The 22,304-nt window shown below is 55.4% G+C and overlaps 1 protein-coding gene across 1 annotated transcript in view; it reads left to right on the top strand.

The window, feature by feature from the left end:
- LOC144675823 (upstream stimulatory factor 2-like) overlaps nucleotides 1–22,304 on the top strand; it is a gene marked incomplete at its 3' end in the record, with an annotated part of 45,069 nt that overhangs the window by 5,692 nt on the left and 17,073 nt on the right. Inside the window, exons 2-3 of the mRNA XM_078536394.1 lie at nucleotides 1,325–1,371; nucleotides 19,175–19,290. Coding sequence (XP_078392520.1) covers nucleotides 1,325–1,371; nucleotides 19,175–19,290 — 163 coding nt within the window. The remainder of the gene's footprint in view (nucleotides 1–1,324; nucleotides 1,372–19,174; nucleotides 19,291–22,304) is intronic.

Raw genomic sequence — 22,304 nt, 5'->3', positions numbered from 1 at the left:
CTCCCTCAGTACTGACCCTCTGACAATGCGGCGCTCCCTCAGTACTGACCCTCCGACAGTGCGGCGCTCCCTCAGTACTGACCCTCCGACAGTGCAGCACTCCCTCAGTACTGACCCTCCGACAGTGCAGCACTCCCTCAGTACTGACCCTCCGACAGTGCAGCACTCCCTCAGTACTGACCCTCCGACAGTGCAGCACTCCCTCAGTACTGACCCTCCGACAGTGAAGCACTCCCTCAGCACTGACCCTCTGACAGTGCAGCACTCCCTCAGTACTGACCCTCCGACAGTGAAGCAGTCCCTCAGTACTGACCCTCCGACAGTGCAGCACTCCCTCAGTACTGACCCTCCGACAATGCAGCACTCCCTCAGTACTGACCCTCCGACAGTGCAGCACTCCCTCAGTACTGACCCTCTGAAAGTGCAGCACTCCCTCAGTACTGACCCTCTGACAGTGCAGCACTCCCTCAGTACTGACCCTCCGACAATGCAGCACTCCCTCAGTACTGACCCTCAGACAGTGCAGCAATCCCTCAGTACTGACCCTCCGACAGTGCAGCACTCCTTCAGTACTGACCCTCCGACAGTGCAGCACTCCTTCAGTACTGACCCTCCGACAGTGCAGCACTCTCTCAGTACTGACCCTCCGACAGTGCAGCACTCCTGCAGCACTGCCCCTCCGACAGTGCAGCACTCCCTCAGTACTGACCCTCTGACAGTGCAGCACTCCCTCAGTACCGACCCTCATACAGTGCAGCACTCCCTCAGTACTGACCCTCATACAGTGCAGCACTCCCTCAGTACTGACCCTCCGACAGTGCAGCACTCCCTCAGTACTTACGCTCCGACAATGCAGCCCTCCCTCAGTACTGACCCTCCGACAGTGCAGCACTCCCTCAGTACTGACCCTCCGACAATGCAGCACTCCCTCAGTACTGACCCTCCGACAATGCAGCCCTCCCTCAGTACTGACCCTCCGACAATGCAGCCCTCCCTCAGTACTGACCCTCCGACAGTGCAGCACTCCCGCAGCACTGACAGTGGGAGTATTGGTTTGGATTCTGGGACCCAAATATTTGTTTTTATTCATTGATGGGTCACTGGCTGGGCCAGTATTTATTACCCATCCCTAATTGCCCTTGAGTAGGTGATGGTGAGCCTCCTTCTTTACCCACTGCAGGTTACTTTGAGGGAGGGTGGGATTCACCCTTGGGGCTGCTGAGTCCCAGCCAACTGAGGGTGAGACAAACCGTTTCAGCTCGAACACACACAGTCACGCTCGGCACACGCGTCCAGTCTCATTCTCTTTATTTATATCTTTCAGCCACGAGAAAGGACAAGAGACAGACGACAGTGTGCAGCTCCAGGAAGGTGCGTTTCTCCGGTAACATCAACCAAAATGGCCACTTGGATACTGCAAAAAATGACCCATTTGACCGGGCTGCTTCCTGACTCTGATATCCCTTCCCTCCCTCACCTCCGGACCTCCACTTCCCTGCTCAGTCGCTTCACCATTTACAGTCTTTATCCCCGGTCTCTGACCGACGTGTCCGTTTGCCCCACAACAGTGTTACCTCCCATCCAGTTACAGCATCCGCGCTCACCCTCCCTATCCCCGTAACCTCCTCCAGCCCCTACAACCCTCCCTATCTCTGTAACCTCCTCCAGCCCCTACAACCCTATCTCTGTAACCTCCTCCAGCCCCTACAACCCTATCCCCGTAACCTCCTCCAGCCTCTACAACCCTCCCTATCCCTGTAACCTCCTCCAGCCCCTACAACCCTCCCTATCTCTGTAACCTCCTCCAGCCCCTACAACCCTCCCTATCTCTGTAACCTCCTCCAACACCTACAACTCTCCCTATCCCCGTAACCTCCTCCAGCCCCTACAACCCTCCCTATCTCTGTAACCTCCTCCAGCCCCTACAACCCTCCCTATCTCTGTAACCTCCTCCAACACCTACAACCCTCCCTATCTCTGTAACCTCCTCCAACACCTACAACCCTCCCTATCCCTGTAACCTCCTCCAGCACCTACAACCCTCCCTATCCCTGTAACCTCCTCCAGCTCCTACAACACTCCCTATCTCTGTAACCTCCTCCAGCCCCTACAACCCTCCCTATCTCTGTAACCTCCTCCAGCCTCTACAACCCTCCCTATCCCTGTAACCTCCTCCAGCACCTACAACCCTCCCTATCCCCGTAACCTCCTCCAACACCTACAACCCTCCCTATCCCTGTAACCTCCTCCAACACCTACAACCCTCCCTATCCCCGTAACCTCCTCCAACACCTACAACCCTCCCTATCCCCGTAACCTCCTCCAACACCTACAACCCTCCCTATCCCCGTAACCTCCTCCAACACCTACAACCCTCCCTATCTCTGTAACCTCCTCCAGCCCCTACAACCCTCCCTATCTCTGTAACCTCCTCCAGCCCCTACAACCCTCCCTATCCCCGTAACCTCCTCCAACACCTACAACCCTCACTATCCCCATAACCTCCTCCAACACCTACAACCCTCCCTATCCCTGTAACCTCCTCCAACACCTACAACCCTCCCTATCTCTGTAACCTCCTCCAGACCCTACAACCCTCCCTATCTCTGTAACCTCCTCCAGCCCCTACAACCCTCCCTATCTCTGTAACTTCCTCCAGCCCCTACAACCCTTCCTATCCCCGTAACCTCCTCCAACACCTACAACCCTCCCTATCCCCATGACCTCCTCCAACACCTACAACCCTCCCTATCCCTGTAACCTCCTCCAACACCTACAACCCTCCCTATCTCTGTAACCTCCTCCAGACCCTACAACCCTCCCTATCTCTGTAACCTCCTCCAGCCCCTACAACCCTCCCTATCTCTGTAACCTCCTCCAGCCCCTACAACCCTCCCTATCCCTGTAACCTCCTCCAACACCTACAACCCTCCCTATCCCTGTAACCTCCTCCAACACCTACAACCCTCCCTATCCCCATAACCTCCTCCAACACCTACAGCCCTCCCTATCCCTGTAACCTCCTCCAACACCTACAACCCTCCCTATCTCTGTAACCTCCTCCAGACCCTACAACCCTCCCTATCTCTGTAACCTCCTCCAGCCCCTACAACCCTCCCTATCTCTGTAACCTCCTCCAGCCCCTACAACCCTCCCTATCTCTGTAACCTCCTCCAGACCCTACAACCCTCCCTATCTCTGTAACCTCCTCCAGCCCCTACAACCCTCCCTAATTCTGTAACCTGCTCCAGCCCCTACAAGCCTCCCTATCTCTGTAACCTCCTCCAACCCCTACAACCCTCCCTATCTCTGTAACCTCCTCCAGCCCCTAAAACCCTCCCTATCTCTGTAACCTCCTCCAACCCCTACAGCTCTCCCTATCTCTGTAACCTCCTCAAGCCCCTGCAACCTTCCCTATTTCTGTAACCTCCTCCAGCCCTTACAACCCTCCCTATCTCTGTAACTTCCTCCAGACCCTACAACCCTCCCTATCTCTGTAAGCTCCACCAGTCCCTACAACCCTCCCTATCTCTGTAACCTCCTCCAGCTCCAACAACTATTCCTATCTTTGTAACCTCCACACCTACAACCCTCTCTATCTCTGTAACCTCCTCCACCCCTACAACCCTCCCTATCTCTGTAAACTGCTCCCACTCCTACTACCCTCCGTTTCTCTGTAACTTCCTCCAGACCCTTCAACCCTCCCTATCTCTGTAACCTCCACACCTACAACTCTCCCTATGTCTGTAACCTCCTCCAACCCATAGAAACCTCCCTATCTCTGTAACCTCCTCCACTCCTACAAACCTCTCTATCTCTGTAACCTCCTCGAGCCACGACAAACCTCCCTATCTCTGTAACCTCCTCCACCCCTACAACCCTCCCTATCTCTGTAACCTCCTCCAGAACCTACAACACTCTCTATATCTGTAACCTCCTCCAGCCCCTACAACCCTCCCTATCTCTGGAACCGCCTCCAGTCCCTAGAACCTTCCCTATCTCTGTAACCTCCTCCAGGCCCTACAACCCTACCTATCTCTGTAACCTCCTCCAGCCCCTGCAATCCTCCCTATCTCTGTAACCACTTCCAGCCCCTACAACCCTCCATGTCTCTGTAACCTCCTCCAGCCCCTACAACCCTCCCTATCTGTGTAACCTCGTCCAGCCCCTACAACACTCCTATCCCTGTAACCTCTTCCAGTCTCTACAAGGCTCCCTATCTCTGTAACCTCCTCCAGACCCTACAGCCCTCCCTATCCCTGTAACCTCCTCCAGCACCGACAACCCTCCCTATCCCCGTAACCTCCTCCAACACCTACAACCCTCCCTATCTCTGTAACCTCCTCCACCCCGAGAATGCTCCCTATCTCTGTAACCACCTCCAACCCCAACCACCCTCCCTATCTCTGTAACCTCCTGCTGCTCCTACAACCCTCCCTTTCTCTGCAACCTCCTCCACCCCTACAATCCTCCCTATCTCTGTAACCCCCCATCCCCTATTACCCTCCTTACCTGTGTAACCTCCTCCAGCTATTAAAACCCTCCCTATCTCTATACCCTCCTCCAGCCCCTACAACCCTCCCTATTTCTGTAACCTGCACAAGCCTCTACAACCCTCCCTATCTCTGTAACCTCCTCCAGCCCCTACAACCCTCCCTATCTCTGTAACGTCCTCCAGCCTATACAATCCTCACTGTCTCTGTAACCATCTCCAGCCCATACAAGCTTCCCTATCTCTGTAAACTTCTCCAGTCCCTACACCCCTCCCTATCTCTGTAAACTCCTCCAGTCCCTACGACGCTCCCTATCTCTGTAACCTCCACCAGTCCCTACACCCCTCCCTATCTGTGTAACCTCCTCCAGTCCCTACAACCCTCCCTATCTCTGTAACCTCCACCAGTCCCTACAACCCTCCCTATCTCTGTAACCTCCTCCACCCCTACAATCCTCCCTATCTCTGTAACCCCCCATCCGCTATTACCCTCCTTACCTGTGTAACCTCCTCCAGCTATTAAAACCCTCGCTATCTCTATACCCTCCTCCAGCCCCTACATCCCTCCCTATCTCTGTAACCTCCTCCAGTCCCTACAACCCTCCCTATCTCTGTAACCTCCTCCAGCCCCTTCAACCCTCCCTATCTCTGTAACCTCCTCAAGCCTATACAACCCTCCCTATCTCTGTAACCTTCTCCAGCCCCTACAACCCTCCCTACCTCTGTAACCTTCTCCAGCCCCTACAACCCTCCCTATCTCTGTAACGTTCTCCAGCCCCTACAACCCTCCCTATCTCTGTAACGTTCTCCAGCCCCTACAACCCTCCCTATCTCTGTACCCTTCTCCAACCCCTACAACCCTCCCTATCTCTGTAACCTTCTCCAGCCCCTACAACCCTCCCTATCTCTGTAACCTCTTCCAGAACCTACAACCTTCCCTATCTCTGTAACCTCCTCCAGCCACTACAACCCTCCCTATCTCTGTAACTTCCTCCAGCCACTACAACCCTCCCTATCTCTGTAACCTCCTCCAGCCCCCAGAACTTTCCCTATCTCTGTAATCTCCTCCATCCCCTGCAACCCTCCCTATCTCTGTAACCTCTTCCAGCCTCTACAACCCTCCCTATCTCTGTATCCTCCTCCAGTCCATACAACCCTCCCTATCTCTGTAACCACTTCCAGCCCCTGCAACCCTCCCTATCTCTGTAACCTCCTCCAGCCCCTTCAACCCTCCCTATCTCTGTAACCTACTCCAGAACCTACAACGCACTCTATCTCTGTAACCTCCTCCAGCCACTACAACCCTCCCTATCTCTGTAACCTCGTCCAGCACCTACAGCCCTCCCTATCTCTGTAACCTCCTCCACCCCTAGAATGCTCCCTATCTCTGTAACCACCTCCAACCCCAACCACCCTCCCTATCTCTGTAACCTCCTGCTACTCCTACAACCCTCCCTTTCTCTGCAACCTCCTCCACCCCTACAATCCTCCCTATCACTGTAACCCCCCATCCCCTATTACCCTCCTTACCTGTGTAACCTCCTCCAGCTATTAAAACCCTCCCTATATCTATACCCTCCTCCAGCCCATACAACCCTCCCTATTTCTGTCACCTGCACAAGCCTCTACAACCCTCCCTATCTCTGTAACCTCCTCCAGCCTATACAATCCTCACTGTCTCTGTAACCATCTCCAGCCCATACAAGCTTCCCTATCTCTGTAAACTCCTCCAGTCCCTACACCCCTCCCTATCTCTGTAAACTCCTCCAGTCCCTACGACGCTCCCTATCTCTGTAACCTCCACTAGTCCCTATACCCCTCCCTATCTGTGTGACCTCCTCCAGTCCCTACAACCCTCCCTATCTCTGTAACCTCCACCAGTCCCTACAACCCTCCCTATCTCTGTAACCTCCTCCAGTCCCTACAACCCTCCCTATCTCTGTAACCTCCTCCAGCCCCTTCAACCCTCCCTATCTCTGTAACCTCCTCCAGAACCTACAACGCACTCTATCTCTGTAACCTCCTCCAGCCACTACAACCCTCCCTATCTCTGTAACCTCCTCCAGTCCCCAGAACGTTCCCTACCTCTGTAACCTCCTCCAGTCCCTGCAACCCTCCCTATCTCTGTAACCACTTCCAGCCCCTACAACCATCCCTATCTCTGTAACCTCCTCCAGACCCAACCAACCTCCCTATCCCTGTAACCTCCTCCAGCCCCGACAAACCTCCCCATCTCTGTAACCTCCTCCAGCCCCTACAACCCTCCCTATCTCTGTAACCTCCTCCACACCTACAACCCTCCCTATCTCTGTAACCTCCTCCACACCTACAACCTTCCCTATCTCTGTAATCTCCTCCAGAACCTACAACCCTCTATTTCTGTAACCTCCTCCAGCCCCTGCAACCCTCCCTATCTCTGTAACCTCTTCCAGCCTCTACAACACTCCCTATCTCTGTAACCTCCTCCAGTCCCTACAACCCTCCCTATCTCTGTAACCTCCTCCAGCCCCTACCAACCTCCCTATCTCTGTAACCTCCTCCAGCCCCTACAACACTCCCTATCTCCGTAACCTCCTCCAGCCCCTACAACCCTCCCTATCTCTGGAACTTCCTCCAGCCCCTACAAACCTCCCTATCTCGGTAACCTCCGCCGCCCCTACAACCCTCCCTATCTCTGTAACCTCCTCCACACCTACAATCCTCCCTATCTCTGCAACCACTTCCAGCCCTGGCAACACTCCCTATCTCTGTAACCCCCCATCCCCTATAACCCTCCTTACCTGTGTAACCTCCTCCAGTTATTAAAACCCTCCCTATCTCTATACCCTCCTCCAGCCCCTACAACCCTCCCTATTTCTGTAACCTGCACAAGCCTCTACAACCCTCCCTATCTCTATAACCTCCTCCAGCCCCTATAACCCTCCCTATCTCTGTAACCTCCTGCAGTCCTTACAACCCACCCTATCTCTGTAACCTCCTCCAGTCCCTACAACCCTCCCTATCTCTGTAACCTCCTCCAGCCCCTTCAACCCTCCCTATCTCTGTAACCTCCCTAAGTCCCCAGAACCTTCCCTATCTCTGTAACCTCCTCCAGCCCCTGCAACCCTTCCTATCTCTGTAACCTGTTCCAGCCTCTACAACCCTCCCTATCTCTGTAACCTCCTCCAGTCCCTACAACCCTCCCTATCTCTGTTACCACTTCCAGCCCCTGCAACACTCACTATCTCTTAACCTCCTCCAGCCATGACAACCCTCCCTATCTCTGTAACCTCCTCCAGACCCTACCAACCTCCCTATCTCTGTAACCTCCTCCAGCCCCTACAACCCTCCCTATCTCTGTAACCTCCTCCACAACTACAACCTTCCCTATCTCTGTAACCTCCTCCACCCCTACAATGCTCCATTTCTCTGTAACATCCTCCAGCCCCAACAACCCTCCCTCTCTATGTAACCTCCTCCAGCCCCCAGATCCCTCCCTATCTCTGTAACCTCCTCCAGCCCCTACAACCCTCCCTATCTCTGTAACTTCCTCCAGCCCCTACAACCCTCCCTATCTCTGTAACCTCCTCCAGTCCCTACAACCCTCCCTATCTCTGTAACCTCCTCCAGCCCCTACCAACCTCCCAATCTCTGTAACCTCCTCCAGCCCCTACAACACTCCCTATCTCCGTAACCTCCTCCAGCCCCTACAACCCTCCCTATCTCTGGAACTTCCTCCAGCCCCTACAAACCTCCCTATCTCGGTAACCTCCTCCAGCCCCTACAACCCTCCCTATCTCTGTAACCTCCTCCACACCTACAATCCTCCCTATCTCTGTAACCACTTCCAGCCCTGGCAACACTCCCTATCTCTGTAACCCCCCATCCCCTATAACCCTCCTTACCTGTGTAACCTCCTCCAGTTATTAAAACCCTCCCTATCTCTATACCCTCCTCCAGCCCCTACAACCCTCCCTATTTCTGTAACCTCCTCCAGTCCCTACAACCCTCCCTATCTCTGTAACCTCCTCCAGCCCCTTCAACCCTCCCTATCTCTGTAACCTCCCTAAGTCCCCAGAACCTTCCCTATCTCTGTAACCTCCTCCAGCCTCTACAACCCTCCCTATCTCTATAACCTCCTCCAGCCCCTACAACCCTCCCTATTTCTGTAACCTCCTCCAGTCCCTACAACCCTCCCTATCTCTGTAACCTCCTCCAGCCCCTTCAACCCTCCCTATCTCTGTAACCTCCCTAAGTCCCCAGAACCTTCCCTATCTCTGTAACCTGTTCCAGCCTCTACAACCCTCCCTATCTCTGTAACCTCCTCCAGTCCCTACAACCCTCCCTATCTCTGTAACCACTTCCAGCCCCTGCAACACTCACTATCTCTTAATCTCCTCCAGCCATGACAACCCTCCCTATCTCTGTAACCTCCTCCAGACCCTACCAACCTCCCTATCTCTGTAACCTCCTCCAGCCCCTACAACCCTCCCTATCTCTGTAACCTCCTCCACACCTACAACCCTCCCTATCTCTGTAACCTCCTCCAGAACCTACAACGCACTCTATCTCTGTAACCTCCTCCAGCCACTACAACCCTCCCTATCTCTGTAACCTCCTCCAGTCCCCAGAACGTTCCCTACCTCTGTAACCTCCTCCAGTCCCTGCAACCCTCCCTATCTCTGTAACCACTTCCAGCCCCTACAACCATCCCTATCTCTGTAACCTCCTCCAGACCCAACCAACCTCCCTATCCCTGTAACCTCCTCCAGCCCCGACAAACCTCCCCATCTCTGTAACCTCCTCCAGCCCCTACAACCCTCCCTATCTCTGTAACCTCCTCCACACCTACAACCCTCCCTATCTCTGTAACCTCCTCCACACCTACAACCTTCCCTATCTCTGTAATCTCCTCCAGAACCTACAACCCTCTATTTCTGTAACCTCCTCCAGCCCCTGCAACCCTCCCTATCTCTGTAACCTCTTCCAGCCTCTACAACACTCCCTATCTCTGTAACCTCCTCCAGTCCCTACAACCCTCCCTATCTCTGTAACCTCCTCCAGCCCCTACCAACCTCCCTATCTCTGTAACCTCCTCCAGCCCCTACAACACTCCCTATCTCCGTAACCTCCTCCAGCCCCTACAACCCTCCCTATCTCTGGAACTTCCTCCAGCCCCTACAAACCTCCCTATCTCGGTAACCTCCGCCGCCCCTACAACCCTCCCTATCTCTGTAACCTCCTCCACACCTACAATCCTCCCTATCTCTGCAACCACTTCCAGCCCTGGCAACACTCCCTATCTCTGTAACCCCCCATCCCCTATAACCCTCCTTACCTGTGTAACCTCCTCCAGTTATTAAAACCCTCCCTATCTCTATACCCTCCTCCAGCCCCTACAACCCTCCCTATTTCTGTAACCTGCACAAGCCTCTACAACCCTCCCTATCTCTATAACCTCCTCCAGCCCCTATAACCCTCCCTATCTCTGTAACCTCCTGCAGTCCTTACAACCCACCCTATCTCTGTAACCTCCTCCAGTCCCTACAACCCTCCCTATCTCTGTAACCTCCTCCAGCCCCTTCAACCCTCCCTATCTCTGTAACCTCCCTAAGTCCCCAGAACCTTCCCTATCTCTGTAACCTCCTCCAGCCCCTGCAACCCTTCCTATCTCTGTAACCTGTTCCAGCCTCTACAACCCTCCCTATCTCTGTAACCTCCTCCAGTCCCTACAACCCTCCCTATCTCTGTTACCACTTCCAGCCCCTGCAACACTCACTATCTCTTAACCTCCTCCAGCCATGACAACCCTCCCTATCTCTGTAACCTCCTCCAGACCCTACCAACCTCCCTATCTCTGTAACCTCCTCCAGCCCCTACAACCCTCCCTATCTCTGTAACCTCCTCCACAACTACAACCTTCCCTATCTCTGTAACCTCCTCCACCCCTACAATGCTCCATTTCTCTGTAACATCCTCCAGCCCCAACAACCCTCCCTCTCTATGTAACCTCCTCCAGCCCCCAGATCCCTCCCTATCTCTGTAACCTCCTCCAGCCCCTACAACCCTCCCTATCTCTGTAACTTCCTCCAGCCCCTACAACCCTCCCTATCTCTGTAACCTCCTCCAGTCCCTACAACCCTCCCTATCTCTGTAACCTCCTCCAGCCCCTACCAACCTCCCAATCTCTGTAACCTCCTCCAGCCCCTACAACACTCCCTATCTCCGTAACCTCCTCCAGCCCCTACAACCCTCCCTATCTCTGGAACTTCCTCCAGCCCCTACAAACCTCCCTATCTCGGTAACCTCCTCCAGCCCCTACAACCCTCCCTATCTCTGTAACCTCCTCCACACCTACAATCCTCCCTATCTCTGTAACCACTTCCAGCCCTGGCAACACTCCCTATCTCTGTAACCCCCCATCCCCTATAACCCTCCTTACCTGTGTAACCTCCTCCAGTTATTAAAACCCTCCCTATCTCTATACCCTCCTCCAGCCCCTACAACCCTCCCTATTTCTGTAACCTCCTCCAGTCCCTACAACCCTCCCTATCTCTGTAACCTCCTCCAGCCCCTTCAACCCTCCCTATCTCTGTAACCTCCCTAAGTCCCCAGAACCTTCCCTATCTCTGTAACCTCCTCCAGCCTCTACAACCCTCCCTATCTCTATAACCTCCTCCAGCCCCTACAACCCTCCCTATTTCTGTAACCTCCTCCAGTCCCTACAACCCTCCCTATCTCTGTAACCTCCTCCAGCCCCTTCAACCCTCCCTATCTCTGTAACCTCCCTAAGTCCCCAGAACCTTCCCTATCTCTGTAACCTGTTCCAGCCTCTACAACCCTCCCTATCTCTGTAACCTCCTCCAGTCCCTACAACCCTCCCTATCTCTGTAACCACTTCCAGCCCCTGCAACACTCACTATCTCTTAATCTCCTCCAGCCATGACAACCCTCCCTATCTCTGTAACCTCCTCCAGACCCTACCAACCTCCCTATCTCTGTAACCTCCTCCAGCCCCTACAACCCTCCCTATCTCTGTAACCTCCTCCACACCTACAACCCTCCCTATCTCTGTAACCTCCTCCACCCCTACAATGCTCCATTTCTCTGTAACATCCTCCAGCCCCAACAACCCTCCCTCTCTATGTAACCTCCTCCAGCCCCCAGATCCCTCCCTATCTCTGTAACCTCTTCCAGCCCCTACAACCCTCCTTATCTCTGTAACTTCCTCCAGCCCCTACAACCCTCCCTATCTCTGTAACCTCCTCCAGCCCCTACAACCCTCCCTATCTCTGTACCTTCTCCTGCCCCTGCAAACCTCCCAATCTCTGTAACATCCTCCAGCCCCTACAAACCTCCCTATCTCTGTAAGCTACTCCAGCTTCAAGAACTCTCCCTATCTCTGTAACCTCCTCCACACCTATAAACCTCCCTATCTCTGTAACCTTCCCCAGCCTGGACAACCCTCCCTATCTCTGTAAACTCCTCCCGCTCCTACTACCCTCCCTATCTCTGTATCCGCCTCCACACCTACATCCCTCCCTATCTCTGTAACCACCTCCATCCCGTATAACCCTCCCTATCTCTGTAACCTCCACCCCATGTACAACCCTCCCTATCTCTGTATCCTCCTCCGCCCCTACAATGCTCCCTATGTCTGTAACCACCTCCAACTCGTATAACTCTCCCTATCTCTGTAAACTCTTCCAGACCCTACAACCCTCCCTCTCTCTGTAACCTCCTCGAACCCCAACCACCCTCCCTATCTCTGTAACCTCCTCCAGACCCTACCAACCTCCCTATCTCTGTAACCTCCTCCTGCTGCTCCTACAACCCTCCCTATCTCTGTAACCTTCTCCAGCCCCTACCACCCTCCCTATCTCTGTAACCTCCTCCAGCCCCTACTTACTCCCTATCTCTGTAACTTCCTCCAGCCCCTACAAACCTCCCAATCTCTGTAACTTCCTCCAGCCCCTTCAATCTTCCCTATCTCTGTAACCTACTCCAGCTTCAAGAACTCTCCCTATCTCTGTAACCTCCGCCGCCCCTACAACCCCCTTATCTCTGTAACCTCCTTCAGCCCCGACAACCCTCCCTATCTCTGTAACCTCCTCCACACCTACATCCCTCCCTATCTCTGTAACCACCTCCAACCCGTATAACCCTCCCTACCTCTGTAAACTCTTCCAGCCCCTACAACCCTCCCTCTCTCTGTAACCTCCTCCAACCCCAACCACCCTCCCTATCTCTGTAACCTTCTGCCGCTCCTACAACCCTCCCTATCTCTGTAACCTCCTCCACCCCTACAACCCTCCCTATCTCTGTAACCCCCCCATGCCCTATAACCCTCCTTATCTGTGTAACCTCCTGCAGCTATTAAAACCCTCCCTATGTCTATACCCTCCTCCAGCCCCTACAACCCTCCCTATTACTGTAACCTGCACAAGCCCCTACAACCCTCCCTATCTCTGTAATCTCCTCCAGTCCCTACAACCCTCCCTATCTCTGTAACCTCCTCCAGTCCCTACGACCCTCCCTATCTCTGTAACCTCCTCCAGAACCTACAACGCTCTCTATCTCTGTAACCTCCTCCAGCCAGTACAACCCTCCCTATCTCTGTAACCTCCTCCAGTCCCCAGAACCTTCCCTATCTCTGTAACCTCCTCCAGCCCCTGCAACCCTCCCTATCTCTGTAACCTCTTCCAGCCTCTACAACCCTCCCTATCTCTGTAACCTCCTCCAGTCCCTACAACCCTCCCTATCTCTGTAACCTCCTCCAGCCCCTACCAACCTCCCTATCTCTGTAACCTCCTCCAGCCCCTACAACACTCCCTATCTCCGAAACCTCCTCCAGCCCCTACAACCCTCCCTATCTCTGGAACTTCCTCCAGCCCCTACAAACCTTCCTATCTCTGTAACCTACTCTAGCTTCAAGAACTCTCCCTATCTCAGTTACCTCTGCCGCTCCTACAACCCCCCCTATCTCTGTAACCTCCTCCACACCTACAATCCTCCCTATCTCTGTAACCACTTCCAGCCCCTACAACACTCCCTATCTCTGTAACCCCCCATCCCCTATAACCCTCCTTACCTGTGTAACCTCCTCCAGGTATTAAAACCCTCCCTATCTCTATACCCTCCTCCAGCCCCTACAACCCTCCCTATTTCTGTAACCTGCACAAGCCTCTACAACCCTCCCTATCTCTGTAACCTCCTCCAGCCCCTACAACCCTCCCTATCTCTGTAACCTCCTGCAGTCCTTACAACCCACCCTATCTCTGTAACCTCCTCCAGCCCCTACAACCCTCCCTATCTCTGTAACCTCCTCCAGCCCCTACAACCCTCCCCATCACTGTAACCTCCTCCAGCCCCTACAACCCTCCCCATCACTGTAACCTCCTCCAGTCCCTACAACCCTCCCTATCTCTGTAACCTCCTCCAGTCCCTACAACCCTCCCTATCTCTGTAACCTCCTCCAGCCCCTTCAACCCTCCCTATCTCTGTAACCTCCTCCAGAACCTACAACGCTCTCTATCTCTGTAACCTCCTCCAGCCACTACAACCCTCCCTATCTCTGTAACCTCTTCCAGCCCCTGCAACACTCACTATCTCAGTAACCTCCTCCAGCCCCTACAACCCTCCCTATCTCTGTAACCTCCTCCACACCTACAATGCTCCATTTCCCTGTAACATCCTCCAGCCCCAACAACCCTCCCTCTCTCTTAACCTCCTCCAGCCCCCAGATCCCTCCCTATCTCTGTAACCTCCTCCAGCCCCTACTTACTCCCTATCTCTGTAACTTCCTCCAGCCCCTACAAACCTCCCAATCTCTGTAACTTCCTCCAGCCCCTTCAAACTTCTCTATCTCTGTAACCTACTCCAGCTTCAAGAACTCTCCCTATCTGTGTAACCTCCGCCGCCCCTACAACCCCCTTATCTCTGTAACCTCCTTCAGCCCCGACAACCCTCCCTATCTCTGTAACCTCCTCCAGACCCTACCAACCTCCCTATCTCTTTAACCTCCTCCAGCCCCTACAACCCTCCCTATCTCTGTAACCTCCTCCACACCTACAACCCTCCCTATCTCTGTAACCTTCCCCAGCCTGGACAATCCTCCCTATCTCTGTAAACTCCTCCCGCTCCTACTACCCTCCCTATCTCTGTAACTTCCTCCAGACCCTAACACCCTCCCTATCTCTGTAACCTCCTCCAGCCCCTTCAACTCTCCCTATCTCTGTAACCTCCTCCACACCTACATCCCTCCCTATCTCTGTAACCACCTCCAACCGTATAACCCTCCCTATCTCTGTAAACTCTTCCAGCCCCTACAACCCTCCCTCTCTCTGTAACCTCCTCCAACCCCAACCACCCTCCCTATCTCTGTAACCTTCTGCCGCTCCTACAACCCTCCCTATCTCTGTAACCTCCTCCACCCCTACAACCCTCCCTATCTCTGTAACCCCCCCATGCCCTATAACCCTCCTTATCTGTGTAACCTCCTGCAGCTATTAAAACCCTCCCTATGTCTATACCCTCCTCCAGCCCCTACAACCCTCCCTATTACTGTAACCTGCACAAGCCCCTACAACCCTCCCTATCTCTGTAATCTCCTCCAGTCCCTACAACCCTCCCTATCTCTGTAACCTCCTCCAGTCCCTACGACCCTCCCTATCTCTGTAACCTCCTCCAGAACCTACAACGCTCTCTATCTCTGTAACCTCCTCCAGCCAGTACAACCCTCCCTATCTCTGTAACCTCCTCCAGTCCCCAGAACCTTCCCTATCTCTGTAACCTCCTCCAGCCCCTGCAACCCTCCCTATCTCTGTAACCTCTTCCAGCCTCTACAACCCTCCCTATCTCTGTAACCTCCTCCAGTCCCTACAACCCTCCCTATCTCTGTAACCTCCTCCAGCCCCTACCAACCTCCCTATCTCTGTAACCTCCTCCAGCCCCTACAACACTCCCTATCTCCGAAACCTCCTCCAGCCCCTACAACCCTCCCTATCTCTGGAACTTCCTCCAGCCCCTACAAACCTTCCTATCTCTGTAACCTACTCTAGCTTCAAGAACTCTCCCTATCTCAGTTACCTCTGCCGCTCCTACAACCCCCCCTATCTCTGTAACCTCCTCCACACCTACAATCCTCCCTATCTCTGTAACCACTTCCAGCCCCTACAACACTCCCTATCTCTGTAACCCCCCATCCCCTATAACCCTCCTTACCTGTGTAACCTCCTCCAGGTATTAAAACCCTCCCTATCTCTATACCCTCCTCCAGCCCCTACAACCCTCCCTATTTCTGTAACCTGCACAAGCCTCTACAACCCTCCCTATCTCTGTAACCTCCTCCAGCCCCTACAACCCTCCCTATCTCTGTAACCTCCTGCAGTCCTTACAACCCACCCTATCTCTGTAACCTCCTCCAGCCCCTACAACCCTCCCTATCTCTGTAACCTCCTCCAGCCCCTACAACCCTCCCCATCACTGTAACCTCCTCCAGCCCCTACAACCCTCCCCATCACTGTAACCTCCTCCAGTCCCTACAACCCTCCCTATCTCTGTAACCTCCTCCAGTCCCTACAACCCTCCCTATCTCTGTAACCTCCTCCAGCCCCTTCAACCCTCCCTATCTCTGTAACCTCCTCCAGAACCTACAACGCTCTCTATCTCTGTAACCTCCTCCAGCCACTACAACCCTCCCTATCTCTGTAACCTCTTCCAGCCCCTGCAACACTCACTATCTCAGTAACCTCCTCCAGCCCCTACAACCCTCCCTATCTCTGTAACCTCCTCCACACCTACAATGCTCCATTTCCCTGTAACATCCTCCAGCCCCAACAACCCTCCCTCTCTCTTAACCTCCTCCAGCCCCCAGATCCCTCCCTATCTCTGTAACCTCCTCCAGCCCCTACTTACTCCCTATCTCTGTAACTTCCTCCAGCCCCTACAAACCTCCCAATCTCTGTAACTTCCTCCAGCCCCTTCAAACTTCTCTATCTCTGTAACCTACTCCAGCTTCAAGAACTCTCCCTATCTGTGTAACCTCCGCCGCCCCTACAACCCCCTTATCTCTGTAACCTCCTTCAGCCCCGACAACCCTCCCTATCTCTGTAACCTCCTCCAGACCCTACCAACCTCCCTATCTCTTTAACCTCCTCCAGCCCCTACAACCCTCCCTATCTCTGTAACCTCCTCCACACCTACAACCCTCCCTATCTCTGTAACCTTCCCCAGCCTGGACAATCCTCCCTATCTCTGTAAACTCCTCCCGCTCCTACTACCCTCCCTATCTCTGTAACTTCCTCCAGACCCTAACACCCTCCCTATCTCTGTAACCTCCTCCAGCCCCTTCAACTCTCCCTATCTCTGTAACCTCCTCCACACCTACATCCCTCCCTATCTCTGTAACCACCTCCAACCGTATAACCCTCCCTATCTCTGTAAACTCTTCCAGCCCCTACAACCCTCCCTCTCTCTGTAACCTCCTCCAACCCCAACCACCCTCCCTATCTCTGTAACCTTCTGCCGCTCCTACAACCCTCCCTATCTCTGTAACCTCCTCCACCCCTACAACCCTCCCTATCTCTGTAACCCCCCCATGCCCTATAACCCTCCTTATCTATGTAACCTTCTGCAGCTATTAAAACCCTCCCTATGTCTATACCCTCCTCCAGCCCCTACAACCCTCCCTATTTGTGTAACCTGCACAAGCCCCTACAACCCTCCCTATCTCTGTAATCTCCTCCAGTCCCTACAACCCTCCCTATCTCTGTAACCTCCTCCAGAACCTACAATGCTCTCTATCTCTGTAACCTCCTCCAGCCACTACAACCCTCCCTATCTCTGTAACCTCCTCCAGCCAGTACAACCCTCCCTATCTCTGTAACCTCCTCCAGCCCCTGCAACCCTCCCTATCTCTGTAACCTCTTCCAGCCTCTACAACCCTCCCTATCTCTGTAACCTCCTCCAGTCCCTACAACCCTCCCTATCTCTGTAACCTCCTCCAGCCCCTACCAACCTCCCTATCTCTGTAACCTCCTCCAGCCCCTACAACACTCCCTATCTCCGTAACCTCCTCCAGCCCCTACAACCCTCCCTATCTCTGTAACCTCCTCCAGCCCCTACCAACCTCCCTATCTCGGTAACCTACTCCAGCTTCAATAACTCTCCCTATCTCAGTAACCTCCTCCACACCTACAACCCTCCCTATCTCTGTCACCTCCTCCAGGCCTGGAAACTCTCCCAAGCTCCTCTATCTCTCTCTGTCTTTCCCCGCCCTCTCCCCCCTTCCCCGCCCTCTCCCCCCTTCCCCGCCCTCTCCTCCCTCCCCCGCCCTCTCCCCCCTTCCCCGCCCTCTCCTCCCTCCCCCGCCCTCTCCCCCCTTCTCTGCTCCCTCCCTCTCTCTCCGCCCTCTCCCCGTCTCTCGCCCTCTCCCCCTCCCCCGCCTTCTCCCCCGTATTTCGCCCTCTCCCCCGTCTTTCGCCCTCTCCCCCTCCCCCGCCCTCTCCCCGTCTTTCGCCCTCTCCCCCTCCCCCACCCTCTCCCCCGTCTTTCGCCCTCTCCCCTGCCCCCGCCCTCTCACCCCTCTCCCGTCCCCGCCCTCTCACCCCTCCCCCGCCCTCTCCCCCATCTCCCCCTCCCTCTCCCCCTCCCCCACCCTCTCCCACCTCCCCCCTCCCTCTCCTCCCTCCCCGGACCTCTCCCCCTCCCCCACCCTCTCCTCCCTCCCCCGCCCTCTCCCTCTCCCCCACCCTCTCCCTCCCCCGCCCTCTCCCACTCCCCCACCCTGTCCCACCTCCCCCTACCTATCCCCCCTCCCCCACCCTCTCCCACTCCCCTGCCCTCTCCCACCTACCCCTTCGTCTCCCCCCTCCCCCGCATTCTCCCCCCTCCCCCGCCCTCTCCCCCTCCCCCGCCCTCTCCCCCTCCCCCGCCCTCTCCCCCTCCCCCGCCCTCTCCCCCTCCCCCGCCCTCTCCCCCCTTCCCGCCCTCTCCTCCCTCCCCCGCCTCTCCCCCCTTCCCCGCCCTCTCCCCCCTTCCCCACCCTCTCCCCCTCCCCCGCCCTCTCCCCCTTCCCCGCCTTCTCCCCCTCCCTGGCCCCATTCCCCCTTCCCGCCCTCTCCCCACTTCCCCGCCCTCTCCCCCTTCCCCGCCTTCTCCCCCCTCCCCCACCTCTCCCTCTCCACCTCCCTCTCCTCCCTCCCCCGCCCACCCCCCTCCACCGCCCACTCCCCTCCCCCGCCCACCCCCCTTCCCCGCCCTCTCCCCCCTTCCCCGCCCTCTCCCCCCTTCCCCGCCCTCTCCCCACTCCCCGCCCTCTCCCCCTTCCCCGCCTTCTCCCCCCTCCCCCACCCTCTCCCTCTCCACCTCCCTCTCCTCCCTCCCCGCCCTCTTCCACCTTCCCCGCCCTCTCCCCCCTCCCCCGCCCTCTCCCCTTCCCCCTCCCCCACCCTCTCCCCCTCCCCCGCCCTCTCCCCCCTCCCCTGCCCTCTCCCCACTCCCCTGCCCTCTCCCCCCTCATTCCTGGGGTTGTGGGGGTGGGGAGGATCTCCCCACAGCTGTTCCAAGGCGCGTGGTGTGAGCTGACCGCTCTCTGAGGGATGCGTGAGGAGGGAGGGAGGGAGGGAGGGAGGGAGAGCGGAGGGGTGATTGGCAGTGCGGTCAGTCAGTCGGAATGATTTCCCCTCTGTCTCTCCGGCCTAGGGGACGGCGGCAACGCGGACGAGCAGACAGCGGTGGCCATCGCGAGCGTACAGCAAGCGGCTTTCACTGACCACAACATCCAGTACCAGTTTCGCTCAGAGAACAATGGTGGACAGGTAACCAGGAGACGCAAACCACAGCTTCTTCCAGTCCCACATCACCCAGCACCACAACACATCACCAACACACCCTGAGACAGCTCCTTCATTGGCATAAAACATCCCCGAGGGCGGGGAAAGCAAATCAAAACCAGATCCCACTCCCCACCACGTGGAGGGAATATTAGGGACAGGCGACCACAAGCTCAGTCACTGTGGCCGGTTTTTAAGGAGCATCTTAAGGGAGGAGAGAGGAAGAGAGAGGGGTGGAGAGGTTTAGAGAGGCAATTCCAGAGCTCAGGGCCCCAGGCAGCTGAAGGCCCGGCCGCCAATGGTGGAGCGATGGGAATCGGGGGATGGTCAAGAGGCCGGAATTGGAGGAGCGCAGAGATCTCGGAGTGTTGTAGGGGCTGGAGGAGGTTACAGAGATAGGGAGGGTTGTAGGGGCTGGAGGAGATTACAGAGATAGGGAGGGTTGTAGGGGCTGGAGGAGGTTACAGAGATAGGGAGGGTTGTAGGGGCTGGAGGAGGTTACAGAGATAGGGAGGGTTGTAGGGGCTGGAGGAGGTTACAGAGATAGGGAGGGTTGTAGGGGTGGAGGAGGTTACAGGGATAGGGAGGTTTGTCGTGGCTGGAGGAGGTTACAGAGATAGGGAGGAGTGTAGGGGCTGGAGGAGGTTACAGAGATAGGGAGTGGTGTACGGGCTGGAGGAGGTTACAGAGATAGGGAGAGTTGTGGAGGTTGGAGGAGGTTACAGAGATAGGGAGGGTTGCAGGGGCTGGAGGAGTTTACAGAGATAGGGAGGGTTGTAGGGGCTGGAGGAGGTTACAGAGATAGGGAGAGTTGTGGGGGCTGGAGGAGGTTACAGAGATAGGGTTATAGGGGCTGGAGGAGGTTACAGAGATAGGGTTTTGGGGTTGGAGGAGATTAAAGAGATAGGGAGGGTTGTAGGGGCTGGAGGAGGTTACAAAGATCAGGAGGGTTGTAGAGGCTGGAGGAGGTTACAGAGATAGGGAGGGTTGTAGGGGCTAGAGGAGGTTAGAGTGATAGGGAGGGTTGTGGGGGCTGGAGGAGGTTACAGAGATAGGGAGGGTTGTAGGGGCTGGAGGAGGTTACAGAGATAGGGAGGGTTGTAGGGGCTGGAGGAGGTTACAGAGGTAGGGAGGGTTGTAGGGGTGGAGGAGGTTACAGGGATAGGGAGGTTTGTCGTGGCTGGAGGAGGTTACAGAGATACAGAGGGTTGTAGTGGCTGGAGGAGGTTACAGAGATAGGGAGGGCTATAGGGGCTGGAGGAGGTTACAGAGATAGGGAAGGTTGTAGGGGCTGAAGGAGGTTACAGAGATAGGGAGGAGTGTAGGGGCTGGAGGAGGTTACAGAGATAGAGAGTGGTGTACGGGCTGGAGGAGGTTACAGAGATAGGGAGAGTTGTGGAGGTTGGAGGAGGTTACAGAGATAGGGAGGGTTGCAGGGGCTGGAGGAGTTTACAGAGATAGGGAGGGTTGTAGGGGCTGGAGGAGGTTACAGAGATAGGGAGAGTTGTGGGGGCTGGAGGAGGTTACAGGGATAGGGAGGGTTTTGGGGTTGGAGGAGATTACAGAAATAGGGAGGGTTGTAGGCGCTGGAGGAGGTTACAAAGATCAGGAGGGTTGTAGAGGCTGGAGGAGGTTACAGAGATAGGGAGGGTTGTAGGGGCTAGAGGAGGTTAGAGTGATAGGGAGGGTTGTGGGGACTGGAGGAGGTTAGAGATAGGGAGCGTTGTTGGGGCTGGAGGAGGTGACAGAGATAGGGAGGGTTGTAGGGGTGGAGGAGGTTACAGAGATAGGGAGGGTTGTAGGGGTGGAGGAGGTTACAGAGATAGGGAGGGTTGTAGGGCTGGAGGAGGGTACAGAGATAGGGAGGGTTGTAGGGCTGGAGGAGGTGACAGAGATAGGGAGGGTTGTAGGGGCTGGAGGAGGTGACAGAGATAGGGAGAGTTGTAGGGGCTGGAGGAGGTTACAGAGATAGGGAGCGTTGTTGGGGCTGGAGGAGGTGACAGAGATAGGGAGGGTTGTAGGGGCTGGAGGAGGTTACAGATATAGGGAGGGTTGTAGGGGCTGGAGGAGGTTACAGAGATAGGGAGGGTTGTAGGGGTGGAGGAGGTTACAGAGATAGGGAGGGTTGTAGGGGTTGGAGGAGGTGACAGAGATAGGGAGGGTTGTAGGGGTTGGAGGAGGTTACAGATATAGGGAGGGTTGTAGGGGCTGGAGGAGGTTACAGAGGTAGGGAGGGTTGTAGGGGTGGAGGAGGTTACAGGGATAGGGAGGTTTGTCGTGGCTGGAGGAGGTTACAGAGATAGGATTTGAAACCAAGGATGTGAATTTGGAAGTGGGTGTGTTAGGGACTAGGGGCCAGTGTAGACCAGTGCGCAGTGAGGATTGTGGGGAGGGGGTGATGGGTGATCTATACTTGGTGTGAGTTCGGGCTTCGATGGGCGTTACCTCGTTGGGAATCCTGCTCCCTACCACCCCTCCCTCACCCCTCTGCTCTGCGGGATCTGACTGCACCGTGTGGCGACCTTTCAACCGTTGGCCTTTGACCTCCCCTCTCATTGTCACCGCTCCCAGCCGTGACTTGTCTGGCGGCTTGCGGGGAATGTTCCAGAATGTTCTGCCGTAACCTGGTGACCTTAAATCAGCTTTTCGCTGAGTAATTTGATAGTTCCTCACACCCTTTCGGCCCTGCATCATGTTGTGGAGAGGAATGACGGAGCGCTGCAGTGCAGAGGGATCTGGGATTCCTTGTACATAAATCACAAATAGTCAGCATTCAGCTACAGAACAAAATTAGCAAGGCAAATGAAATGTTGGCCTTTATGGTGAAGGGGGATGGAGTATAAAAGTCGGGAAGTCTTGCTACAACTGTACAGGGATTGGTGAGACCACGCCTGGCGGTGCTGTGTACAGTTTTGGCCTCTTTACTTAAGGACTTGCATTGGAGGCGGTTCGGAGAAGCTGAGAGGATGTTTCCCCTGCTGGTGGGGAATCGAGAACGA

The sequence above is a fragment of the Cetorhinus maximus genome, unplaced genomic scaffold, assembly GCF_964194155.1.
Source record: "Cetorhinus maximus unplaced genomic scaffold, sCetMax3.hap1.1 HAP1_SCAFFOLD_1178, whole genome shotgun sequence".
In the NCBI taxonomy this organism is placed as follows: Eukaryota; Metazoa; Chordata; class Chondrichthyes; order Lamniformes; family Cetorhinidae; genus Cetorhinus; species Cetorhinus maximus.
This window is presented reverse-complemented; position numbering and strand designations above follow the sequence as displayed.